This window comes from Mobula hypostoma, chromosome 8 (genome assembly GCF_963921235.1).
Source record: "Mobula hypostoma chromosome 8, sMobHyp1.1, whole genome shotgun sequence".
Taxonomy (NCBI): domain Eukaryota; kingdom Metazoa; phylum Chordata; class Chondrichthyes; order Myliobatiformes; family Myliobatidae; genus Mobula; species Mobula hypostoma.
Genome location: NC_086104.1, coordinates 69312737 through 69340520, shown reverse-complemented (window position 1 = coordinate 69340520; position 27784 = coordinate 69312737). Strand labels below are relative to the sequence as shown.

At 41.8% G+C, this 27784-nt stretch overlaps 1 protein-coding gene across 1 annotated transcript; it reads right to left on the bottom strand.

Moving 5' to 3' along the window:
* On the bottom strand, positions 1–27515 carry mdh1ab (malate dehydrogenase 1Ab, NAD (soluble)). Its single transcript, XM_063056089.1, has 9 exons — positions 27429–27515; positions 20041–20139; positions 19606–19702; positions 16713–16888; positions 15180–15302; positions 13101–13277; positions 11112–11225; positions 465–554; positions 1–301 (listed from the first exon to the last, which is right to left on the bottom strand). Exons 1-9 carry the CDS (start codon positions 27429–27431, stop codon positions 176–178), a joined length of 1005 nt encoding a protein of 334 aa, XP_062912159.1. The 5' UTR covers positions 27432–27515; the 3' UTR covers positions 1–175.
* Between the last annotated feature and the right edge of the window lie 269 nt (positions 27516–27784).

The window sequence follows — 27784 nt, the reverse complement described above, 5'->3', positions numbered from 1 at the left end:
TTGTTTGGAAGTTTAGATTTTAATATATGGAAAAACTTCCTTATGCATACCATTAATAGGAGTTTAACTGTTACAGTATAGATGATAATCCCGATTAAATGTTTTTTATTGATTCAACAGACCCAATAACTTGACATATTACTTTAACTACAGAGTATTTTGATGAGCAATGATTTTAAGCACTTGTTAGGAACTCAATGGCTGTATCTCTCTCTGATACTAGTTCATCAGCAGTGGTTTTCATCTTCTCGCAGGCGAAGTCGTTGATTGGCAAACAGTTGACAATAGACCAAGTTTTATTCTGGAATAAACAGAAGCAATTAGTGAATATCAATATCAGTAACCTATATTAAATGGAATATATCATATTAGTACGGGCAGCACAGTGTGCAGCAGTTAGTATAACACTTCTGTTTTTACATTACTTGTGCTAGTTCAAGAAAGAAAAAAAATTGTGTGTTTACCTTGATTTTTACTGGGAAAGAATAGATCAGGCCTTCGGGGATACCATATGTATTTCCATCAGAAATCACTCCCATTGACACCCATTCACCCTGAAGGGGGAAGAAAAAGAGACGGCATTTTTATTTTCACTCATATCAGTTTCGTTTTGAAGGCATTAAAAATCTTTGCTGGGATAATGCAAATCAAATGTTAAACTAAACTGAGGCCCTTCACTGGTCGGGGTCGATCTTGGATGTTGTGTCCCAGCTGTCTACATGACACACAAGTCAGGGCAGTACGATACAGACAGCAAGCTGTTGCTCATGTAGCAAGCTTCCCCTCTCCACGCAGCTGATGAATCCAAATGAACAGCAGTTTGGCACCAGCTGCATCGCTGGAGTTGCCAGTCAGCAATGAACTCAATGAGAACTGCCTTAGGGACTCAGGCTGCAGTTTTTTTCCCTTCAGGGTTTACTCCTGGAGCCTTCTCTGTGAGTGGGTATTGCCGCACGGCAGCTGAGGTCTGAGATCAGGATTTTCCTCTGATGAGCTGCCAACCCCATCTGCCTGAAACAACTGGTGCCAGTCAACTCGCCTTTGTCCCTTCGCCCATCAGCAGAAATAGTTCTGCTGGCCTTAGTAGCTAAGCCACACATGAAGGCTAGGAGCTGGACTTGGTTGTTAGAGGCTATTTGAGATGCACGCCATTGCAATCATTTAATAGATAGTGGGAGCTTATCCCCACTACCACCACCAGCAATAACTAATTTAGCAACCGTGTAATAAAATTCAATCTCTGACAAATATCCTGAATGGACACCATGAAAGAATTGTAAAGGCGTGTTTAAGGGGAGTCAAAAATTGCAGTGTCTGTAATCTGGAGTAAAAATATAAGGCAGGGTCTCAACTCAAAACGAGCGTCAGTTGCTTGAGGAACTCGGGCTTTAAACATGGCAACACATTAGCAAGGAGAAGAGTTACCCAGATATTTCAGAAGACAGTCACTCCTATTTCCATCCTTAATATCTCTACTTTTCCCTTTCAGGGTTCTTTTGAAGACCCCGAGCTGGAATTACACACTGACTTCGGGTCTTTGTGGGAATGCGACCCGTTCTCGGGGTTTCACAACTGGCCTTTATTCAGCGCGGCCTAAGAGCTTTGCATGCCTTCGGAGGTCCCTGATTTCGTGGCTCTGGAGTCCATGGGGATTGGAGGTTGGCGTCCAGGCAGGAGATTGGTGTGTTGTGGGAGATGGAAGATCGAAGGCCGTGTGCCCAGAGACCCGAGATCTTTGGGCACAGAGCTCAGAAAAAGCAACACAACGGACTTTTAATATCATAAACCAATGAGTTGTCTGTTATGTCTCCCCTCTCACTGTGAAACGGAGACATCACTTTCTCCCTTATTGGGGGGGCGGTGGGGTGAGGGAGGGAGGGACAGACAATGGTATGTCGAATACCGGGTGAACGCACAGTCTTTGGAGTAATGCAAGTTTGTTTCTTTGCTGCACGTTTGAGTGCTCGGTGGCAGGTGCTGGTGCTTTTATTTTTACCAGTGGGGGGAGGGGGGACTGTTGCTTGCTGCTGCTTACGCGCAGGAGGGAGGGGATCTGGGGGGGACTTTGGGGTTCTAACATTTAACTGCCATTCATTCTTTGGGGTACCCCCTTGCTTTCATGGATGGTTGCAAAGAAAAAGCATTTCAGGATGTATATTGTATACATTTCTCAGACATTAAATGTACCTTTGAAACCTATTAGATTAACTGCTTCAAATCCAGTTTATTGTCAGGGACAAGAAGGTGTGACTATAAGTTGGAAGATCCAAGTAGCGATCGCAGAAGTTGAGTTGTCAGGTGCTGTGGAGACCAGCGATCTCCAGGTAAGCAAGTCCTGGAATGGAGGTCAGTACGGGCGGGAGTCATGAGGGCTGGTGAACCCACAGGTCACCGGGGTCAGCGCTCCATGCCAGTCTGGAAGCCAAGACCCAAAGGTCAAACCAGTGACCGCAGAGTCTTGTGTTCGATACCCAGAGATCGGCAGAGTCCGGAGGACAAAGCCAAAGGTCGAAGGTAGTTGACCAAAGGTTGAAGGGTGAAGTTGGGAAATCAGTCCAGAGGTCAGCAGCCTGATCAACCTGATGCATCCAAGCCTGGGCCAGGAACTGATTATTGGAGTGCTGATGGCTGAGAGTTGGGGGCCAAGGACTAGAGGCAGCCAGTACTGGGATCGTAGGCCTGTCTATGGGGGGAGGGGGCGCGAGGGCAGGGGGGGGCAGGAGTGAGTGGGGTTTGTTTTGCTGTAGTTTTGTTGTTGCTGTTCTTGTTTTGTGGTTCTGCCGAACATTGTTGGATGCTACGTGGTTGTAGGAATGTGCGACAATACTTGAGGGAGGTGATGTACTGGTATCACTACAGAAACATGAGAGAGGAGGCGGCCAATGTTAATTGGAAGGGATGACAGTGGAACAGCAACGGCCAAGAGTTTCTGGAAGTAATTAGCACAGCAGGATCATTTTGTGTAAAGAATAAGCACCAATCCAAAGGGATGATGAGATCACTGCGGCTGACAAGGGAGTCAACAGCTGCGTAAAAGCAAAAGGGAGGACATGAAGTAGTAGTAAATTGTCGAGGAGCTAGAGGATGAAATGTGAAAGTAAGCTAGCCAATAATAGGAGGATATATAAAGAGTAAAAAGCAAGAGTGGACATCTTACTGCTGGAAAATAATGCTGGAGAATTGGTAATGGGGAGCAAAGAAATGGCAGACAAACTGAATAAAAGTTTGTCAGTCTTCACCATGGAAACACAACAGAATTAAAGGGCATAGATTATTGTAGTCACTCTTATAAGGAGAATTTGATGGTTCTGGAAATGAATACTCACTGGAGTTTAGAAAGATGGGGGAGGGGGAGAAATCTCATTGAAACCTACTGAATATTAAAAGCAATGCTAGAGGAACAGAAATGCTAGAATAACTCAACAGATCAGGCAACATCCACGGAAATGAATAAACAGTCGAGGTTTCAGACAAAGACCTTTCATCAGGACTGGAAAAAGTGGAGGATGCCAGAATAAGAAGGTGGGGAGAGAGGAATAATGAAAGGCTTGAATAGAGAGAATATGGAGAGGATATAAGGTACAGTACTGGAGCAGAATTTGGCCCATTGAGTCTGCCATTCTATCATGGCTGATTTAGTATCCCTCTCAACCCTATTGTTCTGTCTTCTCGTAACTTTTGATGCCCTGATTAATCAAGAACCTATCAACGTCTGCCTTAAATATACCCAATGACTTGGCTTGCACAGCCATCTGTGGCAATGAATTCCACAGATTCACCATCTGGCTAAAAAATTCCTCCTCAAATCAGTTCTAAATGGATATCCCTTTATTCTGAGTCTCTCTGGCTCTAGACTCACCCACTACAGGAAACATCCTCTGCACATCCAGTCTGTCTGGGCCTTTGAATATTCAATAGGTCATTCTTCCAAACTCCAGTGAATACAGGCCAGAGCCATAATACATTAACCCTTTCAGACCATAAGACATAGGAGCAGAATTAGGCCATCTGGCCCATCAAGTCTGCTCCACCATTGAATCATGGCTGATCCTTTTTTCCCTCCTCCTCAACCCCCGTTCCCGACCTGCTCCCCGTAACCTTTGCTGCCATATTCAATCAAGACCCTGTCAATCTCTGCCTTCAATACACCCAACAACCTGGCCTCCACAGCTGCGTGTGGCAACAAATTCCACAAATTCACCACCCTTTGGCTAAAGAAATTTCTCTGCATCTCTGTTGCAAAAGGGCGCCCCTCTATCCTGAGGCTGTGCCCTCTTGTCCTAGACTCTCCCACCGTGGGAAACATCCTTTCCACATCTACTCTGTCTAGGCCTTTCAACATTTCAAAGGTTTCAATGAGATCCCTCCCTCATCCTTCTGAACCCCAGCGAGTGCAGACCCAGAGCCTCATATGATAATCCTTTCATTCCTGGAATCATCCGAGTGAAGCTCCTCTGGACCCTTTACAATGCCAGCACATCTTTTCACAGAGACCCCATGCAGTCTGACCAATGCCTCATAAAGCCCCAGCATAACATCCAATCACAAACAAGAGAAAATCTGTAGACACTGGAAATCCAAGCAACACACACAAAATGCTGGAGGAACTCAGCAGGCCATGCAGCATTTGTGGAAAAGAGTGCTGTCAATGTTTTGGGCCGAAACCCTTTGCCAGCCCTGCCAAAGGAATTTTCCATAGATGCTGCTCGGCTTGCCGAGTTTCTCCAGCATTTCGTGTGTGTTGCTCAGCATAACATTCTAGATTTTATAGAATATAGAACAGTATAGCACAGTACAGGCCCTTCAGCCCACAATGTTGTGCCGACCCTTAAACCCTACCTCCCATATAACCCCCCCACCTTAAATTCCTCCATATACCTGTCTAGTAGTCTCTTAAATTTCACTAGTGTATCTGCCTCCACCACTGACTCAGGCAGTGCATTCCACGCACCAACCACCCCGAGTAAAAAAACCTTTTTCTAATATCCCCCTTGAACTTCCCACCCCATACCTTAAAGCTATGTCCTCTTGTATTGAGCAGTGGTGCCCTGGGGAAGAGGTGCTGGCTGTCCACTCTATCTATTCCTCTTAATATCTTGCATACCTCTATCAGGTCTCCTCTCATCCTCCTTCTCTCCAAAGAGTAAAGCCCTAGCTCCCTTAATCTCTGATCATAATGCATAGTCTCTAAACCGGGCAGCATCCTGGTAAATCTCCTCTGTACCCTTTCCAATGCTTTCACATCCTTCCTACAGTGAGGCGACCAGAACTGGACACAGTACTCCAAATGTGGTCTAACCAGAGTTTTACAGAGCTGCATCATTACCCCGCGACTCTTAAACTCTATCCCTCGACTTATGAAAGCTAACACTCCATAAGCTTTCTTAACTACCCTATCTACCTGTGAGGCAACTTTCAGGGATCTGTGGACATGTACCCCCAGATCCCTTTGCTCCTCCACACTTCCAAGTATCCTGCCATTTACTTTGTACTCTGCCTTGGAGTTTGTCCTTCCAAAGTGTACCACCTCACACTTCTCTGGGTTGAACTCCATCTGCCACTTCTCAGCCCACTTCTGCATCCCATCAATGTCTCTCTGCAATCTTTGACAATCCTCTACACTATCTACACCACCACCAACCTTTGTGTCATCTGCAAACTTGCCAACCCACCCTTCTACCCCTACATCCAGGTCGTTAATAAAAATCACGAGAAGTAGAGGTCCCAGGACCGATCCTTGTGGGACACCACTAGTCACAACCCTCCAATCCAAATGTACTCCCTCCACCATGACCCTCTGCCTTCTGCAGCCAAGTCAATTCTGAATCCACCTGGCCAAACTTCCCTGGATCCCATGCCTTCTGACTTTCTGAATAAGCCTACCGTGTGGAACCTTGTTAAATACCTTACTAAAATTCATGTAGATCACATCCACCGCACTACCCTCATTTATATGCCTGGTCACCTCCTCAAAGAACTCTATCAGGCTTGTTAGACATGATCTGCCCTTCACAAAGCCATGCTGACTGTCCCTGATCAGACCATGATTCTCTAAAACCCCATAGATCCTATCTCTAAGAATCTTTTCCAACAGCTTTCCCACCACAGACGTAAGGCTCACTGGTCTATCATTACCCGCACTATCCCTACTATCTTTTCTGAACAAGGGAACAACATTCGCCTCCCTCCAATCCTCCAGTACCATTCCCGTGGACAACAAGGACATAAAGATTCTAGCCAGAGGCTCAGCAATCTCTTCCCTCACCTCGTCAGGCCGTCAGGCCATCCTAATGTATTTTAATAACTCCAACACCTCTTCTCCCTTAATATCAACATGCTCCAGAACATCTACCTCACTCATATTGTCCTCACTGTCATCAAGTTCCCTCTCATTGGTGAATACTGAAGAAAAGTATTCATTGAGGACCTCACTCACTTCCACAGCCTCCAGGCACATCTTCCCACCTTTATCTCTAATTGGTCCTATCTTCACTCCTGTCATCCTTTTGTTCTTCCACATAATTGAAGAATGCCTTGGGGTTTTCCTTTACCCTACTCGCCAAGGCCTTCTCATGCCCCCTTCTTGCTCTCCTCAGCTCCTTCTTAAGCTTCTTTCTTGCTACCCTATACTCCTCAATAGACCCATCTGATCCTTGCTTCCTAATCCTCCTGTATGCTACCTTCTTCCACCTGACTAGATTTTCCACCTCACTTGTCACCCATGGTTCCTTCACCCTACCATTCTTTATCCTCCTCACCAGGACAAATTTATCCCTAACATCCTGCAAGAGATCCCTAAACATCGACCATATGTCCATAGTACACTTCCCTGCAAAAACACATCCCAATTCACACCCGCAAGTTCCAGCCTTATAGCCTCATAATTTGCCCTTTCCCAATTAAAGATTTTCCTGTCCGCTGATTCTATCCTTTTCCATGATAATGTTAAAGGCTGGGGAGCGGTGGTCACTGTCACTGTCTCCCAGATGCTCACTCACTGAGAGATCTGTGACCCGACCCAGTTCGTTACCTAATACTAGACCTAGTATGGCATTCCGGAATGCCATAACTATTTATATTCTAGTCCTCTCAAAATGAATGCTAACATTGCACCTGTCTTCCTTAACACCAACTCAGCCTGCAAGTTAACCTTTAGGGCAGGGGTTCCCAACTTTTTAATGCCATGGACCAACAGCATAGAGCAAGAGGTCTATGGACCCCAGATTGGGAACCCCTGCTTTAGGGAATCCTGCACAAGGACTCCCAAGTCCCTATGCACCTCTCATTTTTAAATTCTCTCTCCATTTAGGAAATACAGTAGTCTATGCCTTTATTCCTTATACCAAAGTGTGTGACCACACCCAACACTATATTCCACCTGCCTCTTGTCTGCCCATTCTCCCAAACTGTCGAAGTCCTCGTCAGACTCCAATTTCACAACACTACCTGCCCCCCCACCTATCTTTGTTTCATCTGCAAACTTGGCCAGAAAACCATCAACTGTGTCTCCCAGGCAAGACTTCCCCTTAAGGAAATTATGCTGACTTTGGCCTACTATATTATGTGCCTCCAAGTACCATGAAAGACTCCAACATCTTCCCAACCATTGAAATCAGGCTAAATGGCCTATAATCTCCTTTTTTCTGCCTCCTTCCCTTCTTAAAGAGTGGAGTAATATTTGCAATTTTCCAGTCCTCCAGAACCATTCCAGTATCCAGTGATTCTTGAAAGATCATTACCAATGCCCCCACAATCCAATGCAGTTACCCCTTTCAGAACGCTGGGGTGTAGTCCATCAGGTCAAGGTGACTCATCTACCTTCAGATGTTTCAGCTTCCCAAGCACCTTTTCCTTAGTAATAGCAACTATACTTACTTTTGCCCCAACACTCTCAAATTACTGCCACTTTGCTAGTATCTTCCAAAGTTAAGACTGATGCAAAATACTTAAGTTCATCCACCTTTTCCTTGTCCCCATTACTACCTCTCCACAGTCATTTTCCAGTTATCCAATATCCACTCTCAGCTCCCCTTTACTCTTTATATATACCTGAAAAAACCCTTTGGTATCGTCTTTGAAATTATTGGCTAGATTACCTTCATATTTCATCAATTCTCTCCTTGCAGTTTTTTTTTAAAAATTGCCTTCTGTTTGTTTTTAAAAGATTCCCAATCATCCCATTAATTTTTGCTATATTATATGCTCACTCTTTCTTTTTATGCTGTCTTTGACTTCCCTTATCAGCAATGGTTACCCTACCCTCCTTTGAGAATAGTTCATCTTTGGGATGAATCTATCCTGCGTCATCCGAATTGCCCCCAGAAACTCCAGCCATTGCTGTTCTGCCATCATCCTGCTAGTATCCCCTTCCAATCAACTTTGGCCAGCTTCTCCCTCATGCCTCTATAATTCCCTTTACTCCAGTATAATATCTGACTTTATCTTTTTCCTCTCAAAGTACAAGGTAAATTCTATCATATTAAGATCACTGCCTCCCAAGTGTTCCTTTACCTTAAGCTCGTTAATCAAATCTGGTTCATTACACGAAACTCAATCCAGAATTGCCTTTCCATTAGTGGGCTTAACTATAAGCTGCTCGAAAAAGCCATCTCATAGCCATTCTACAAATTCCATCTTTTAAGATCCAGCACCAACCTGATTCTCGCAGTCTACCTGCATATTGAAATCCCCCAGTACTATCGTAACATTGCCTTACTATATGCCTTTTCTATTTCACATTGGAATTTATATCCCACATCCTGGCTACTCCATGGAGGCCTATACAGAACTCCCAACAACATCCTTTTACCTTTGTTTCTTTTTTAAAAAACTCTCCCCACAAGGATTCTACATCTTCTGATCTCATGTCACCTCTTTTTAAGGAATTGATTCCATTTTCTTTTAAATCAACAAAGCTACCCCACCGCCTCTGCCTACCTGCTTGTACTTTCAATACAGTATTTATTCTTAGATGTTAAGCTCCCAACTATGATCTTCTTTCAGTCATGAGTCAGTGATCCTCCCACATCATACCTGCCAATCTCTAACTACGCTACAAGATCATCTTCCTTACTCTGTATACTGCGCACATTCAACATCTTCAGTCTTGTATTCATCACCAATTTTGATTTTGCCCCCATTTTACACTTCAACTCATCCTACTGACTGCAATTTTGCTTTATCATCTGCCTGTCCTTCCACACAGTCTCACAAAACACTATTGATTTGTATATCAACTATCCCATCCTCAGCCCCATCACTCCAGTTCCCAACTCCCCGTCAACTTAGTTTAAACCAGGGATTCCCAACCTGGGGTTGACAAAGCCCTTGGTTATTGGTAGGGGTCTATGACATAAAAACCCACCATGGTATGATGGTTTAAAACCTTCACAACTCAAATAAACCCGCCCGCAAAGTTAATAGTCCCGCTCGGGGACAGGGGTAACCCATCCTTTTTGAACAGGTCACACCTTTCCCGGAAGAGATCCCAATGATCCAGAAATCTGAAACCCTGCCCCCTGCACTGCTTCCTCAGCTACTCATTCATCTGTATGATCAACCTATTCCTGACCCGACTAGCATGTGATACTGGGAGTAGTGCAGAGATTACTACCTTAGCTCTTTAACCTCCTCTCTAACTCCCTATATTCACTGCACAGGACCTCTTCCTCCTTTCTACCTTTGTCATTGGTGCCAATGTGCACCACAACTTCTGCTTGCTCACCCTCCCTCGAGAATAATTTGCAACCGCTCTGGGACATCCTGGACGCTAGCACCTGGGAGGCAACACACCATCTTTGCTTTTTCTTTTGTGGACACAGAACCTGCTGTCCATTTTCCTATCGAATTTCCTATCCTTCCCTCTCTGTCTGACTTTATCCTTCACTCACAGCTGTACACAGTTCCACTGGCCCGGCTGCTGTCGTCACCCTCCCCACCCCCAGGCAGTATCCAAAGGGGTAAATGTTGCTGAGGGGAAGGGCCAGAGGGGAACCCTGCACTGACTGCTTACTCCCCTTACTTCTCCTGGTGATCACCCATCTACTATCTGAAGCCTGCGCTCTGGGTGTGACCACCTCAGTAAGACTCATCCATGAGGTTTTCAGTCTCCTGGATGGTCCTGCTTGCATCCAGCTCCAGCAATCAGTCAGAGGCTGAAGTTGGCTGCACTTCCTATGGATGTAGACATAAGGGAGACCATTAGGTCTCACATCTCACAGGAGGTGCATTTCACTGGCCTGTTGATCCAAAGCCTGACCATTCAAACACTGGCTGCTCCACATAACCTTGCTTCTTTCCCATAGTGGAAGCACCTAGGACGAGAGAAGACAGCTTCAGAATAAAAGGATGCCCTTTTAGAACTGAGATGAGAAATATCTTCAGCCCGAGGATGGTTATTCTGTGGAATTCACTGCAACAGAGAGCTGCTGTGGCTGGGTAATTGGAACTGTGAACATCCCTCTATTCATGAATACTCCTTATACCTATCCTACCCCTACTGACTTCCCAAAATGCATTACCTCACTTTTCTGAGAATCAGATTCATTATCACTGACTTCTATGTTGTGAAATCTGTTGTTTTGTAGCAGTAGTATGGTGCAAAGACATAAAAGGACTATAAATTACAAAATAGTGCCAATAAATTATGAAGTAGTGTTAAAGGATCATTCAGACATCTGATGTCAGAGGGAAAGAAGCTGAACCTAAATCACTTCTGGAGTGTAGGTCTTCAGGTTCTTGTACTTCCTCCCTGATGGTAGTAACAAGAAGACATGTCCTGGATATTAAGGGTCTTTAGTGATGGATGGCACCCTCTTGGATCCTTAATGGAGGAGGGTTGTGCTCATGATAGAGCTGGCTAAATCAACAACCCTCTACAGCCTCCTGTAATCCTGTGCACTGGAGCCTCCATATCTGGATGTGATGCAACCAATCAGAATGCTCTCCATGGCCTATCTATAGAAATTCTAAAGATTTACAAAACAAATCTCTTCAAAATCCTAATAAAGGCTGGTATGGGGCAATGAAATAAAACTTTTCACATGAATGACGCAGGCTTCAGGGAAAAACAAAACAATAGTTTGCCTATTACAGATAGGTAGCAATCATACCTCAGGAGTGCCAAACCAGATATCCTTCATATGATCAGAGATGGCCTTAGCAGCTGACATTGCACTGGAAAGCTTCCTCGCCTGAATCACTGCAGCGCCACGCTGTTGTATGATCTGTTGGTAGAAACAAACCAATTTTAGAATCAATCCAAGTTCATCAACATTAGGTCATTTGCATTGTCAGTTCCAGCACGTGGGAACCGCCCATCTTTGACAATTTCTACTTTCATTCCTAAATACATCTGGTTTTTGTGGGTTATGGGTCCACTGCCTCTATTGATATACAGTGGATTCCAGTTAATTGGGGCAGCCATTTATTTGGGACAATATGCTGCTGAACCGGGGCAGGAGACTGTTGTCAAACATTTTCTAACTAGCATCAGTCGGATGCACATTTTGTGGCCATTAGACACTACCCTGTACTTAGAGCAAACAGTTTTTAAAATAGCATCAGTTGCCTAAAAAGCAATGATTTTTGTCACTGATAGTTGGCAGTAGGACAATTCTGAACTATTTCGCTCACTGCAGTTTCAAGCATTCAGACTTGGAAATGCCAGAAACAGTCGGAAGCGAAATTGAAATGATTTCACTACTTAAGCATGTTAGGGACTATGAAGAACTTGAAGCTATCAGTAATGACCTTGAATGTTTCCTTTGGACACTCTGTTTGCATTCGACAGTGGCTGCATCCCAATACACCACAACAACAGGCGGGCTAAACCAGGTGAGGGTAGCCAGCAGGTCTCATACCCCAGTGAGATGGGAATATGCCTGTCCTAGCATGTGAAGTCAGCTCTGGTGGACTGGGCACAGTGAGATCCAATGGCCAGGAAGGCAGTTCTGCAACGCTACACGGAGAGCGGAAGGTATGACGAAGCACAGTAGTCATGGTCATTCACTGCAACCAGGGAAGACCCCAGCTGTGACATCCACTTGTCCCACTGGACCCAAAATTCTGAGACTGAGAGAGTGGAACTGCCACAGGGCAACGGCTTTTTATTAAAATCTCTCCCACATGGGTTTGCTGTCATCGTCATTACAATGAACAACCACCAGTAATATTGTTAGTGTTCTAATTTATTCAGTATTTCACTTAATTAATTTGTTACTTAGTTAAACAGTAGTTTGTCTTTTTATACTTTTTAAACTATTTCCGTGAATAGCTGTATAATGGGCCAAAAAGGACTGGTCCTGATATGTTCAATTAACCAGTATCCAACATACTTAACTTTGATTATAAAAAGAAACTATATTTATGCTACTACATAAAAGATGAACGTTGACTTAAAATAGGAACATCTGAGGAAGTCACTTCACACAGCCAAAATTAAGTTTTATTTCTAATTTTAAAAAACCACAATACACAAAGCACCAACAATGCTGCAACTGAAAGGCCCAATGTACCCAGATAAGTGTTAAAGTGAACAGAAAAGCCCTCAAAGACACATAGAGTGGCCTTTCAAAACTAAGAGCCATTATATTCAGCACAAACACATTTATATGCATGTTACAAGACAAAACAGTTTGCGACTTCACTCAACTGAATCTAAGACCAAAGATGAACTTACTAAATAGACGGTATCAATGGTTTAAGGTTTTATAATTGATCGTACACTCAATGGAAATTAAGTCAGACTTCAAATGATAGACTAAGAAAACAACCTATTTGAAATCTATCACATCTTCACCTGATTGACTCTTATCATAAATTTCTACAAGATAAAATACTTCTTTCCTACTACAATCTTTGTTTGTGCAGAGCATGCTGATATTTTTTTCCAAATACTGCGACGTACCTTGGGATTACAGTTAATGTTTCACAATCTACTATCAATGTAAAAAATACAAAATTAACTCATTTAAATTATATAGCATCAGTTTTGAAAGAAAATTTTCAAGTAAAATATTTAAAAGAAACAGAATACAAAGGAATTAATGTCAATTCATCCATTTCCAAATGCAAAACTTTACAATTATGCTGTTACTTACTTTAATAAAGTCATTCTTCAGCCAATTATCATCCTTGATGGCATCAATGACACTCATTTCCTTTCCTTGAATTGTCGCTGTGGCATGATGTACATCTGGATATTGAGTGGAAGAGTGATTGCCCCAGATGATAACATTCTTTACATCATTAGGAGGTACATCCAATCTACATGCAAGCTAAAAGAAAACTTAAATTGTAATACAAGTCATTAACAAGAAACCAGATTTATAGAAATAAAGAACAAAACATTCCAACTTTGAAGGATTGGCAATGTACAACATTTATTTAGATTAAGATTTAGGTTTGCATGAAACACAATACAGTACAGGCCCTTTGACCCACAGTGATGTGCCGACCTTTATTAACCTACTCCACGATCAAACTCTTCCATCCTGCACAGAACAGAACCCTTAATTTTTCCCTACATCCATGTGCCTCTCTAAGAGTCTTTTAAGTGCCCTTACTGTATCAGCCTTTAAACCACCCGGGCAGTGTGTTCAAACTACTCAAGTCTTACATCTCCAAAAGATATAGGAGAAGAATCAGCCCATCAAGTCTTCTCCGCTTATTTAATACTTCTCCCAAACCCATTCTCCTGCCTTTTCCCCGTAACCTTTGACACCCTTACTAATCAAGAACTTATCAACCTTCACATTAAATATACTAAATGACTTGGCCTCTACAGCTGTCTGTGGCAATGAATTCCACACCATCACTACTCTCTGGCTATAGAAGTTCTCATTTCTGTTCTAAAGGGGTGTATTCTGAGGTTGTGCCTTCTGGTCCTAGACTTCCCCACTATAGGAAACATACTCTCCACACCCACTCCAACTGTGGCCTTTTAATATTTGAAACGTTTCAATAAGATCTCCCCTCATTCCTCCAGAGTCTCCACATTTCTCCACTAACTTTCAACTGTTGTCCTGTGGTATTGGCCACTGCTGCCCTGGAAAAAGGGACTGGCTGCCCATTCTACTTGAGCTTTTCATAATCTTCTATACCTCTACCAAGTCACTTATCCTTCTTCACTCCAAAGAAGAAAAACCCCAGCTCCCTCAACCTTTTCTCATAAGGCATGTTCTCTTATTCAGGCAGCATCCAAGTAAATCTCCTCTGGGTCCTCTCTGAAGCTTTCAGATTTAGACAAGCAGGAATGAACTCAATACTCCAAATGTGATCCAATTAGAGTTTTAGAAAGCTGCAAAATACCTTGCAGCTCTTGAACTCAATCCCCCATCTGATGAAGGCCAACACACCACATGCCATCTCAACCACCCTATCAACTTGAGCATCATCTTTGAGGGATCTGTGGACGTGGACCCCAACAGCCCTCTGCTCCTCCACACTGTTAAAATGTTGTCATTAACCTTGTACTCCACTTTCAAATTTAATCTTCCAAAGTGCATCAACTCACAGTCTTCCAAATTGAAATCCATCTGCAAATTTTCCACCCAGTTCTGCATCCTGTCTATATTCCATTGTAATCTCTGACAACTTTCCACACTATTCACACACCAACTTTTTTGTTTAAATCACCTGCAACTTACTAACCCATCCTTGTACTTCCTCATTCAACTCATTTATAAAATTACTAGGAGTAGGGGTTCCCAGAACAGATGCAGAATACACCTCTATCTACTACCATCCTCTTCCTTCTACAGACAAGCCAATTCCGAATCCATGCAGCCAGATTTCCATGAATCCCATGTCTCCTGACTTTCTGGATGTGCCTGCCATGGGGAACCTTGCCAAATACCTTACTAAAATTCATACAGTCAACATCCATTACTTTACCTTCAATTTGTTTAGTCACCGCCAAGAAAAACTATGGATTAACAACTGCATGTGTGCTATGTGGAAACAAAACTATGTTGCCTTCATTCATATGTAAGAGAACTCTGCATTCATCCATAACTTCCAGCTGAGCACTTACGCACAACAACTACCCAATGAAATGTGTTTTTGCCATTACTGCAAAAAGCAGGATTTATGGAAGACAATTAAAATTCCTAACATGTCCCCCTGTTTAGGTCTCCAAGCACCTGCACTTCAAAATTAAAGCTGACATTCAGGAATACCTGAGCTCTTGCTCTATTATGATCCAAGCGAGTCAGGCAAAAGAAATTCTCTTTTGGAATTGACGGTGCAGACTTCAGCGCTATCAAACAATTGGTATTGGCTGGGTTTCCCACAACAAGAACCTGAAATAAATACATTTATTTATCTTAAATGGCAATACAAAGTGGGGGGGGGGGGGAAATAAGAATCATTAGCCATAAACAAAGCTTTGGTTGTATCAGGTGCAATAAAGATGACAAAATATTTAAGTGATATGTTCACTATAAAACTGTAGCTTACAGAGTTTTAAAAGATTAGATGCAGCACCAACATACCACGCCCACTACTCACCAACTTATTCCATAAAAATAACATAAGAACATACAAAACAGGAGGAGCAAGAGTAGATAATATGGCCACTCAAACCTGCTCTGCCATTCGCCAAAAGCATAGTGATCACCTGCCTCTTAATTTTCCAGTGCTATCCATAATCCCTGATTTATTTTTATTATAGATTGATTTATATTTCTTAGGTATCAATAACCCCCGAACTTCCTTTGGCTCCTCAGGGGCCTAAAACAAGCATGGTTTAATTCCCAGTGAGCCCTTATCTATTTCAACAGATTGTCTGAATATTGTCAGTAATCCATTTCCTTGCAATTCCAGTGAATGTTTCAATGGCTTCTTGACTCCACATTAAACCTGCCGCCTGGGCCAATTACCAAATGATCCAATCCCTTTGTATCCAGGCAGCAGATAATAAAGTAAAAAGATAGTGGATTTCATTTTACTAAAGATTAAATATCAGCTTTACTTGTCACTTGAACGTCAAAACATTCAGTGAAATGCACTGTTTCCATAAGTTAGTGAGGATTGTGCAGCGCAATGTTGCCACGCCTCCAGTGCCAACATAGCATGTCCATAACTCACTAATCCTACCCATACGTCTTTAGAATGTGATTGAAACCCACGTGGTCATGGGGAGAACTATTTATAGACAGAGGTGGGAATCCAACTACTGGCACTGTAAAGCATTACACTGTTAAGCTACTGTGCTGCAAGCACTGCACTAACTGCTGCGATACTGTGCTGCAAGCACTGCACTAACTGCTGCGATACTGTGCTGCCACCATCTTTTACTATATTTTTAAAACAAGAGTTTTACTAAACACTATAGACCAAAAGCATTAACTCATTGCACAGCTACTTATCGACCTGTCAAGTGCTTTCAGTACTACTTTGCTTTCACACTTGCAAATTGAAGTTATTTTTCCGTAGTGTTATTTCAGTAGTATTTACAAACACGGGCTATTTTGTTATAATTACCATCCAACTCATTGATGCCACAGGCAGATTGTGTATGGCTCAAGTTACAAACCTCCTCATAATCCTTTCTTAGTTTGTAAAGTTCCATTTGTTGCCAGCCTTGTCAAACATCTATCCATGGCCACAATTTAGCTCATTTTAGAGACTTTGTCCTTGATATCAATCAGGATCTTTCACACGAAACTACAAGCTCTATAAAGAGGGTAGTTAAGCTGAAATCATGTTACCTTGACACTCTTTTTGGCAAATTTGTCCAAAGCAGCACCCTGGGATTTGAAGATCTTCACATTAGCTTTCAGCAAGTCTTTCCTTTCCATTCCTTCCCGCCTTGGCATTGAGCCCACTAAAATTGCAACATCAATTGACTGAAAAGCCTCCTCCTCCTTGTCAGTTGAAATAACCTCTACAAGGAAAAAGGCTTAAATTAAAAGGAATCCAATTACAATGGCCAAACTTCTGTTTTAAAATCAACTTGCTAATAAACAAACAGAAAAGCATTGTGAGCAGCTTGGCTTCAGATATTTCATGCAGGAGTATGTGGTCTAGGGATAACAGAGGGTTGGGGCAGAACGTTACTTCCAAAGGCATTCCTGGGCAAGTCTGTCACAGGCCATAATATGTAGGTTCCAACAGTTTATTTTGCTCCATGGAAATAGTTAACACTGCTTTTACTACGGAATTGTTGAACAGAAGAGCAGCTGAAGATTTTTTTTTTATAAATGAGTAATGATTTACACAGAATTTGGCCTTTTTAAACTGTCAGCTCAAATTACAAGCATTTTGAAGGACAAGATTCATGAGCTAGAAATTAACCTGGGAAATCTTAGTTGTCAAGATTCACTGCAGGAATTGGGGAAGGTTTGATGCTTCTACCTTGTTTCCAGAGTTCCTCCAAGAGCAGGTACAAGTTATTTTTGTTACATATCTTTACGCAATGGTTTAATGGATAAGCAGTAATGATGGGATACAAGCCACTTACATCAAAATATCAAAACTTTTGATTTCCTAGAATAATCTATCCAAGATAAACTGGAAAAAAGGATTCTCAGGAGTAACCGAAAAAAAAAAATCCTTTAAAGAGGTGATGATTCGGGTATAGTTTATTTAATTCCTTAAGGGGAAGGACAAGAACTTCCAGAATAATTACAAATGAGGCCCTCCGTTGATCAGGGTTGACCATGAATGTTGCTTCCCAGCTGTCTACGTGATACGCAAGCCAGGGCGGTATGACATGGAGAGCAAGTTCTTGCCCATGTATAAGGCCCCCTCTCTCAACACAGCTGATGATCCAAAAAGAACTGCAGAGACTGATGTAGTTTGGCACCAGTGTCATTGCAGGAGCTGCCAGTCAGCATTAAACTAAATGTGGGACTGCCTTAGGTATTCCAGCTCTGGGTTTTTCCCTGGAGTTAGCTCCCAAAGCTTTCCCCATGACTGGGTATAGCCACAAGGCAGCAGAGGTTTGAAATCAGAGTTTTCCTTCTCCTAGGCGAGCTGTTAACCACAGCTGATGAGCCCCATCTGCCCAAAGTGATTGGTTTTAAGGCGCTGTAACCTGCCTTTGCCTCTTCGCCTGGCAGTAGAACAGTTCTGCTGGGTTTAGTAGCTAAGCCATACCTGAAGGCCAGGAGCTGGACTTGATTGCCAATCCCCACGACCATTGTGGGAGCCTATCCCTGGCTATAACAACCTCAAGGAAACATAATTACAAATATTAAAGTTCTTTCTTTGATCTGATTTACACCTACATACTGAAGATCAAATCAGATCAAAGAAAGAACAGTTCAGAATGGAACTGTAGACAGTTAATACCTATAGACTACAGAACTACAAATATACTTATTTTAAATTCAAAGAAGAACCCAACAACTTCAACCAAACTTGTTTAAATTCAGCGATAAGAAAATCTTCTATAAAAGATAATCAAGGTCAATTATTATTGGACAAGTTTACATCTACCACAGATAACAAACGGGTTTGTTATTACAGATGCCCATAAACGGATTTTGTTCACAAGTCAAAAAACACTCCGCAGTATTGTAATGAATCGTGTTGATAAGAACAATAAACATGCCGATTTACAATCTTACAGAATCAGGTAAATCATGTTCAGCAGCTGATTTTGATGGCTTTCAGGTACCAACACTAGCTTTGCGACATTGACACACAGGGCACAAGTTTAAAATTTGCTGAAGACTAATTTTCTGTGTCACAAGGACAAACTAATCTATAATGACAGCACTGCCTGTGGTAGAAAATATCATACAGTATACTGGGCTTTATGAAGGGACATAATTAAAAAATTGGAATTAAACATTGAAGTTTTCAAGGTTCATCCACATCTTGAATATTGTGCCCAGTTAGGAAGTAGAGAAATGCATTAGGAAAGGTGCAAAAAATATTTGCTGTAATCAGTTCAGGATGACATACTTAAGCCATGACAATAGACATAACTGGGTTTTTCCCCACTTAGCTCACAAAAAGCTGAAGTTTTCAAAATTACAAACTGAAGAAAATAAGGAGAAACAGCAGTTGTGAGCACACTGAAGAACCAAAAGAAGCAAACTAAACAAAGGGGCAAAGATTGTCTTTTGCTCAATACAGCAGCATAATCTGAGGTTCTCTGGCTAAAAGTGGGATAGCAACACTCAATTCAAAAAGATTTAGTTAACTCCCCAAAAAGAATTTGAATGTTTACTGAAGAGCTTGAAAGGAGGACAAAGATCATTCCATGGCTCAGCCCAAATGAATTACAGGTTCTTAACCAATCACTTGTGAAACATTAACATGCAATGGACACAGAACAGTTCAGATCACAGCCAGACTCACATTATTAATGACCTATTAGCATGGTTTATAATTGGTGCACAAGAAAAATTCTAACAAGTACCCAATACCTATAAAATTATGGAATCAGATTATCAAATTCAAATTAAGTTTGTAGTCCAATGCCCAGTTTAACAAATTTTCAATTGATAACTGTAACCCACCCCACACAGAAAGTAGAAATAAAATTTTCTGTTTTTATAATTTACCAAGTGCCTTCGAACAGAAAATAAATTACTTTAATGATTTTTCAAATTTAAGGAGATGCTAAGCACTCATATTTAGTCTGCTTACCTTTCACGAGTGGATGGGCACAGTCTTGGATTTCCATCACCACGCCACTGAGCACCGACATCATTGGTGTAATGTCAAGCAGCACAAGAATAAGTGGCTTTGGAAGTAACACACAAAAAAACAGGTCTGCATTATATATGATACTATACTTCGATTCTACTTAATTCAATGTAACTTCAGCAATCTATTGCAGATGGAGACAAAGCTTCACTGGGAAGTTTCAGTTAGGGATAAATAACCAAATGTATGAATAATTCTACTGCTTCCTTCTATCTGGCATTATTTGAATTTAAAATACAGTACCAGAATGATCAAGAGAGAAAGCATGACACTTTAACTCTCTTCCTATAGTCTCTGTAATAAACAATGTTGCTTTACGGAGGAGGAAAAAAGGATTAGATATTCAAGCAATTGCTTTAAAAGAGTAAATGTTACCTGGTCTTTTCCAAAAACATCACCCTTTGCAATGTTAAAGATAAGGGAATAGGCTATCTGACCAGCAGCTCCAGTCACAAGCACTTTAATTGGTTCTGCCTGCAAGAGGAATTGAATGAGAATAAAAAGAGTGAATTAAAACATACTTTCCAAGTTTGATCTGTAGGTTCTAGCATGCTTTAAAGGACAGCATTTTTCTACGACATTTAGCAGTTTCCTATTATGAAGGTATCGAATGAATGCGAAATAGAAAATGTAATTAAACCCACAGCTAAAATATATTTTTTAAAAATGTAATTAATTTTTGTTGCTGATGTAAAGGAAATTAAAGGAAATTTTTGATACAAACTACTCTAAAGCTAATTAATCAGTGACACTTGTGAAATTAATTTGCACTAACAAATACTTCTACGGAGAAAATATGACCGATAATTTCAAAACTACACATTGTTTTTCTTTAGCACGTTTGAAACAGCAAAATCAAGCAATATTTCAAATAAAGGTCATTTTAGGAATCCTATTTCTGACTAACAAATCCCACGCCAAATTTGTTGCTACAGTATTGTTTTCCACAGGAAAAAGCCATTACACCACCAATTTCATGCCTTGTGAAGAAATTAATTGATACTCTCAGCAGCTGATACCCCTGATACGTGTATGCGCATGCCACGAGGGTAGAGTTAAGAAACTGCAAAGGTATAAAGATTCTGATGGGAATTATATACAAGCCTTTGAACAGTAGCCAGGATGCAAGATATAAATTACAATGCAAGATAGAAAAGGCATATAAAAAAGGCAATGTTATGATAGTCATGAGGGATTTCAATGTGTACGTAGACTGGGAAAATCAGATTGGTGCTGGATCCCAAAAGAGGGAATTTGTAGAATGCCCATGAGGTGGCTTTCTATAGCATTTGTAGCTGAGCCCACTAGGGGATCAGCTACTCTGGTTTGGGTGTTGTGTAATGCAGTGGTCCCCAACCACCGGGCTGCAAAGCATGTGCTACTGGGCAGCGAGGAAACAATATGATTTGGCGATATGAAATGATATGAGTCAGCTGCACCTTTCCTCATTCCCTGTCACACCCACTGTTGAACTTTAACGCACGAGGTCATTACGCACACGAGGTCATCAGTGACCCAAGACATGCAAAAGAATGGGTCCGTCACCCAATTGTGAATGTTTCTGGTGAATCTCCCATGTCAGCGCAGGAAGGACTCCGAGCTTGCAAATGACGGTAGGCCGAAAAGTGTGTTTGACATAACATCTCTGCCGGCATTCTGGATCAAAGTCAAGGCTGAATATCCTGAGATAGCTACGAAAGCACTGAGAACGTTGCTTCCATTTCCAACATATCTCTGTGAAGCGGGGTTTTCTGCAATGAATGCAACAAAACTAAATTGCGGAATAGACTGGAGATAAGGAACCCCCTTCGAGTATCGCTGTCTCCCGTCACCCCTCCAGGGCTCCCACTGATTCAGTGATATTGGGGTGTTGCAATGATTTTACATGTTCATACAAGGAAAATATGCGCTGTGTTTAATATCCAAACGTTACTTAAAATGTTATGATGCTATTGACTTATAATTCAGTGGTCCCCAACCTCCAGGCCACGAAGAATACAGCGGTACAGCAGTAGCCGGAATGCACCCAGCACATCTTTAAGAAAAAAGCCGAAATATACAAGCTAATTGATTAGGTGCTGCCCGGCACGTAAATGTCAGCCCAGATCAGAGGCGACGCTGGGTGTGTTCCAGCCACCGCTGTACCACTGCATTCTTCACGGCAATGTATCGGTCCGCAGCCCGGAGGTTTGGGACCACTGTTATAATTGACTAATCACTATATTCATGCGAGGAAAATATGCACTGTGTGTTTAATATCAAATTCGTTAAGATAAAACCCCCTTAGAAACAAAATAGAGTGTATTAGCCACTTGTAAGTGACTTATCACCTATATTCCGGTCGTGTTTAACACCAACCCCCCCCCCCGCCCCCCGGTCAGCCGGTCCGGGGTGCAAAAAAGGTTGTGGACCCCTGGTGTAATGAACCAGATTTGATTCAGGAGCTAAGGTAAAACAACCCTAAGGAGGCAGTGATCATAATATGATGGAATTCATCCTGCAGTTTGAAAAGGAGATCGAGTGAGATGTATCATATCACAGTGCAATAAAAGAAATTTGAAGTCTTCTAAAGGGAGGATGAGGCAACCATGGTGATCAAGGGAATTCAAAGAGAACACAAAAGCAGAAGAGAAGGCATACAATATAGCAGAAAAATCAGTAGGAAGTTAAAGGATTGGGAAGTTTTAAAAAGCCAACAGCAGGTAACTAAAAAAGTCATAAGGAGAGAAAAGATGATAAAGATGAAGGTAAGCGAACCAGTAATAAGATACCAGAAGATTTTTCCAGAAATATAAAGAGTAAACGAGAGGAGAATGTAAATAGCTGTCCACTGGAAAATGATACTAGAGTAGTAAAGGGACACAAAGAAATGGAGGACAAACGCAAGTATTTTGCATCGTCTTCACTATGGAAGACATTTGCAGTATGCCAGAAATTCGAGGGTGTTGGGGGCAGAAGTGAAATGCAGTTCCTATTACTGAGCAGAATGTGCTTGGGAAGCTGAAAGATCTGAAGGTAGATGTCACCTGGACCAGATGGTATACACCCCAGGTAGATGAAGAGATTGTGGAGGCATTAGTAATTATCTTTCAAATCTCACTAAATTTTGGAATGGTTCCAGAGGACTGGAAAATTGCAAATGTCATGCCGCTCTTTAAGGGAGGAGGAAGAAAGGAAGTTATCAGCCAGTTAGCCTGATATCAGAGGTTGGGAAAATGTTGGGATGTGGGTGAATTTCACAGGGTGTGGAATTTCATAATCTGTGGAATTCATTACCCTGGACGGCTGTGGAGGCCGAGTCACTGAGTATTTTTAAAGCAGAAGTTGCTAGGTTCTGAATTAGGCAGGGCCTCAAAGGAAGCAGGAGAATGGGGTTGAGAGAGATAATATTCAACCACGATGGGATAGCAGTGCAGACGATGGGCCAAATGACCAAAATCTGCTTCTTTGTCTGATGGTCTTTTTAATGATTCCAGTGCAGAATTCACGAGCAAGGCCAGTATTTATTGGTTGAGGTGTACAACTTGGTTAAGCTTCTGCACATCTCTTGGTGAATGACGTTATGTAAAAAGTTCCAGGATTTAAACAGAGTAATACACTTTCAAGTTATGGTACCATGGAACTGGGAAAGGAATGCTGTAGTGCTCAAGGAAGGAAGTATTTTAGTTCCCACCTGTATAGCAAATAATTTGATGTTATGTTCAAAATAACAATTAATATTTAACATTCAGAATGTTATAATGATTCACAAGTTAGGCTTTTCCCAATAGAAACTATACAAAATCCCATTTGGAAAATTGGTTTAAATATCTGTAGACTTTTGCTTGAAATTCTAAGGTTCCATTGCTCAAGTTCTGTTGTCAAAATAAACACAGATCACTGGAATGAAATAGTTCTGCATACTTGGAAATATTCATAAATAAGGAAGGCCGTCCCATTCATTATTAACAGCCAGCCCCTCACTTTTCTATTATCAGCTGTGTATGCATTTAAGAAACCAATTTGAAGGTACTCTAAGTTTTCTGACTGGCATCAACCTGCACACCTACTTTGGGTGAATGTTACATGAAGAATAATTTTCCAATTGGTCCTAAAATTGCTAATTGTATGAATGAACAAGCATCTGCCCTACTCCAGTTGTCTGTGAAAATAAATGGGATTGACCTCTGTTTTCTTAACTGTTATCTTGTTCTGCAGCCCAGCATGTCCCAGCAACTTCTCACAGAAATTGTAAGAAACAGAAAAATATGATTGCTGTTGAATATTTTTAAGTTACATTTCAAGGACAAGTTTCCCCCTCAGTAGTGTTGGCGCAGTTCCTCAGGATTGGCCTAGCCTTCAGGCATTGCTGCCAATGCACATCTCCTCTTTTCACAACCAGATGCAGATGGAGCTCACAAGGTGGAATTATTATTGATCACAATTTCCCCAAACACAACTTCATTGACTAGATATTTAATTCTGTTGATATTGCTCATTGTTCAAAACAGCAAACCTTTTAAAGTTATGAGCACTTCGACTTCATGCTCATCTGGTTCAAAATAATTCCTAGCACTTTCCAAGCTACCACTTTCATCTCAGTACAATTTTAGTTTGATACTACCTGTAATTATCAATGATTTGCATGGAGATAACAAAAAAAAGGAAACTTAAGAAAATTGATTCCAAAATCAAGCAACTGAATCAAACTTTTAAATGCTGAAGGACACTGACCCAAATGGAAGTACTAATTGTAAAACAAGTCACTAAGTTACATGGAGTGAACAATACACTTCCTCCACCCCCTAAACTTGCTCTGCCATTCAACAAGATCAGGAATGATTTGACCTTTGTTTTTTCTTCATTTTACCACCAGATTCTCCATGCTCAAATCCCCAGTATAGAACAAAAACCTCTCAACCTTGTGCACACAAGGACTTTCAGTATGTCAAATCCTCTGCAACGCAGACCTTCAGAAAAAAAAGAGATCTTAGTCCTAAATGGAACACACAAAGTGCTGGAGGAACTCAGTGGGTCAGCGAGTACTTCTGGAGTGAAGTGGACAGTTAATGTTTTAAATCCAGACCCTTCATCTGGACTGCATTATAACCTGAAACAACAATTACCCATTTTCCTCCTAAGCTTGACCTGCTGTTCTTCCAGAACTTTGTACTACCCCAGATTCCAGTAAATGCAGGCTTGTGTGAGTCTCAAATGATTGATTACTAATCTTGGGTGGCAGGGTGGAGATACGTCTATGACTAGACTGAACTCCTGCCTCAGCAAGGACCTGCAGCCATTGCAATTTGCCTATCGCCACAATAGGTCAACGGCAGACGTATTCTCAATGGCTCTCCACACAGCTTTAGACCATCTGGACAACACAAGCACCCATGTCAGGATGCTGTTCATCGACTATAGCTCAGCATTTAGTACCATCGTTCACACAATCCTGATTGAGAAGTTACAGAACCTGGGCTTCCGTACTTCGCTCTGCAATTGGATCCTCAGCGTCCTAACCGGAAGACCACAATCTGTGTGGATTGGTGATAATATATCCTTCGCACTGACGATCAACACTGGCGCACCTCAGGGGTGTGTGCTTAGCCTACTGCTCTACTCTCTGTATACACATGACTGTGAGACTAGGCATAGCTCAAATACCATCTATAAATTTGCTGACAATACAACCATTGTTGGTAGAATCTCAGGTGGTGACGAGAGGACATACAGGAGTGAGTTATGCCAAGACGTGGAGTGGTGCTGCAGCAACAACCTGGCACTCAACATCAGACAGAAAGATGAAAGAGCTGATTGTGGACTTCAGGAAGGTTAAGATGAAGGAGCACATACCAATTCTCACAGAGTGGAGAGAGTGAGCAGCTTCAAGTTTCTCAGTGTCAAGATCTCAGGATCTAATCTGGTCCCGACACATCGATGTAGTCATAAAGAAGGCAAGACAGCAGCTATACTTCATTAGGAGTTTGAAGAGATTTGGCATATCAACAAATACACGCAAACCCTTCTATAGATATACCATGGAGAGCATTCTGACAGACTTCAGCACTGTCTGGTATGGAAGCGCTACTGCACAGGACCAAAAGAAGCTGCAGAAGGTTGTAAATCTAGTAAGCTCCATCTTGGGTACTCGCCTACAAAGTACCCAGGACATCTTCAGGGAGCAGTGTCTCAGAAAGGCAGTGTCCATTATTAAGGACCTTCAGCACCCAGGGCATGCCCTTTTCTCACTGTTACCATCAGATAGGAGATACAGAAGCCTGAAGGCACTCACTCAGCGATTCAGGAACAGCTTCTTCCCCTCTGCGATCCGATTCCAAAATGGACATTGAAGCTTTGGACACTACCTCACTTTTTAAAATATACAGTATTTCTGTTTTTGCATATTTTAAAAAATCTATTCAATATACGTAATTGATTTAATTTATTATTTTTCTCTCTCTACTAGATTATGTATTGCATTGAACTGCTGCTGCTAAGTTAACAAATTTCACGTCACATGCCGGTGATAATAAACCAGATTCCGATTCAAAGGAGGTGTAAGGCACTCCTTCCCTCCACTGGCCTGAAGGTCACTCTTGGGCAAGGTGTAGCACCTAGACAGCCCTCCCCTTCCCCCAGTCAGGGCCACGTGAAGCGAAGGGAGCAGATGGCAGATGCTTATTTGAGCAGCCGAAGCATATCACAATTTCTGATTATGCAACCACTGACGCGAGGCAGACAATCTCTGGTGTATTGATAATTGTTGGGGTCACCGGTCTTGCGAAAACACTGCTCAGAAGGCGGCAATTTCTGTAGAAAAAATTGTCATGACCTATCATGGTCATGGATAAATAGAAGACCATAATCGCTTATCATACAACACATCACATAATGACGATATGTCCAAGCATCTGTTCTCTCTGTTGAGAAAATTAAAATTCGCAAAATCTACCGTCAACACCCCCCCCCAGAAATTTATTTCAATAAAATACAAAACTACTGCAGTCATTCAATACCAGATTTCGTCGTAGACATTTTCAAGGTACAATTCCGGTTCTAATCACGCACATCCAGCACCGTAAGGGGAACCTTTACACTACTCGCAAAATAAAACAATCATACACTTTTTCCACGCACAAAATGCTGGAATAATAGGTCAGACAATATTTATGGAGAACTCAGCCCGAAACGTCAACTATTTGCTCCCTTCCATAAATGCTGCCTGACCTGTTGAGTGCATTCAATATCTTGTGCTGACCTATATTTCCAGCATCTCCGAATCTCTCGTGGGTATGGATGGCACTTTCCTCTTTTTCTACGTAATACCCATTTTAACTCCAAAGTACAAATTACCAGGTGTACAAAAGTTTATTTAGCTTGCTTTAAACTTTACACCAAGTCAATACAATAAAATGATTAACGACCCCATTGCATGGAATAAACTACGCGCTTTCCAACATTATTTCAACATGACAGACACATCAACATCAACAACAACAAAAAAAAATCACTTTAACAAAGTAGATCTAATTCTGTGCCGTGTTTACAAAGCAGCCATGCACCGTGCACAAAATGATTCAAGAGTCACAATTAGATTGCTGAGTTCGTGGGGAGTAAGTCGTGAGCCACCACATTAGGTCACGTTATCTACAAAGACGACAAATAAAAGCTTACAAGGTTTAACAGGAACGACTATAATCCAGAACCAACATGCAACTTGAATTTACATTGAATTTACGTAGCTTTTAAGCAATGCACCATAAAGTGATGTTAAAGATACGAACCATTCTGCACCACTACTCTAGGTCACCTTCGCTCGAATGCGCCAAAGACAGCCGGCGTCACGTGCTTGGCCCACGTGGCCACGTCCCCCCACAAACTCTGGGATTTGTAGTTTCATTTTAGAAAGCGCACGCGAGTGTTAGCATACTACAAACCCCAACTCCCAAAATGCAGCACGCACTCACGTCGCCCTATTCTGCCTCGCTATTTCCTGTTGCAGAGTGTCAAACCTGTAAATTATAAACTATGTATACTCTGATATTTAGCTTTGAAATCCTAGTAAGTTGTGCTCATTGTACTATTTTTGTCTGCTGAACTGTTCTCTTGGTTTTCAAGGACGTGCTTGTTTATTCTTATC

What these genes read in the sequence shown, in the direction of transcription:
- mdh1ab (XM_063056089.1), bottom strand. An exon ending in TTGCCAAAAAGAGTGTCAAG is followed by an intron (nt 15,303 to 16,712) that starts GTAACATGATTT and finishes TATTTATTTCAG; the next exon opens with GTTCTTGTTGTGGGAAACCC. An exon ending in ATAATAGAGCAAGAGCTCAG is followed by an intron (nt 13,278 to 15,179) that starts GTATTCCTGAAT and finishes GTTTTCTTTTAG; the next exon opens with CTTGCATGTAGATTGGATGT.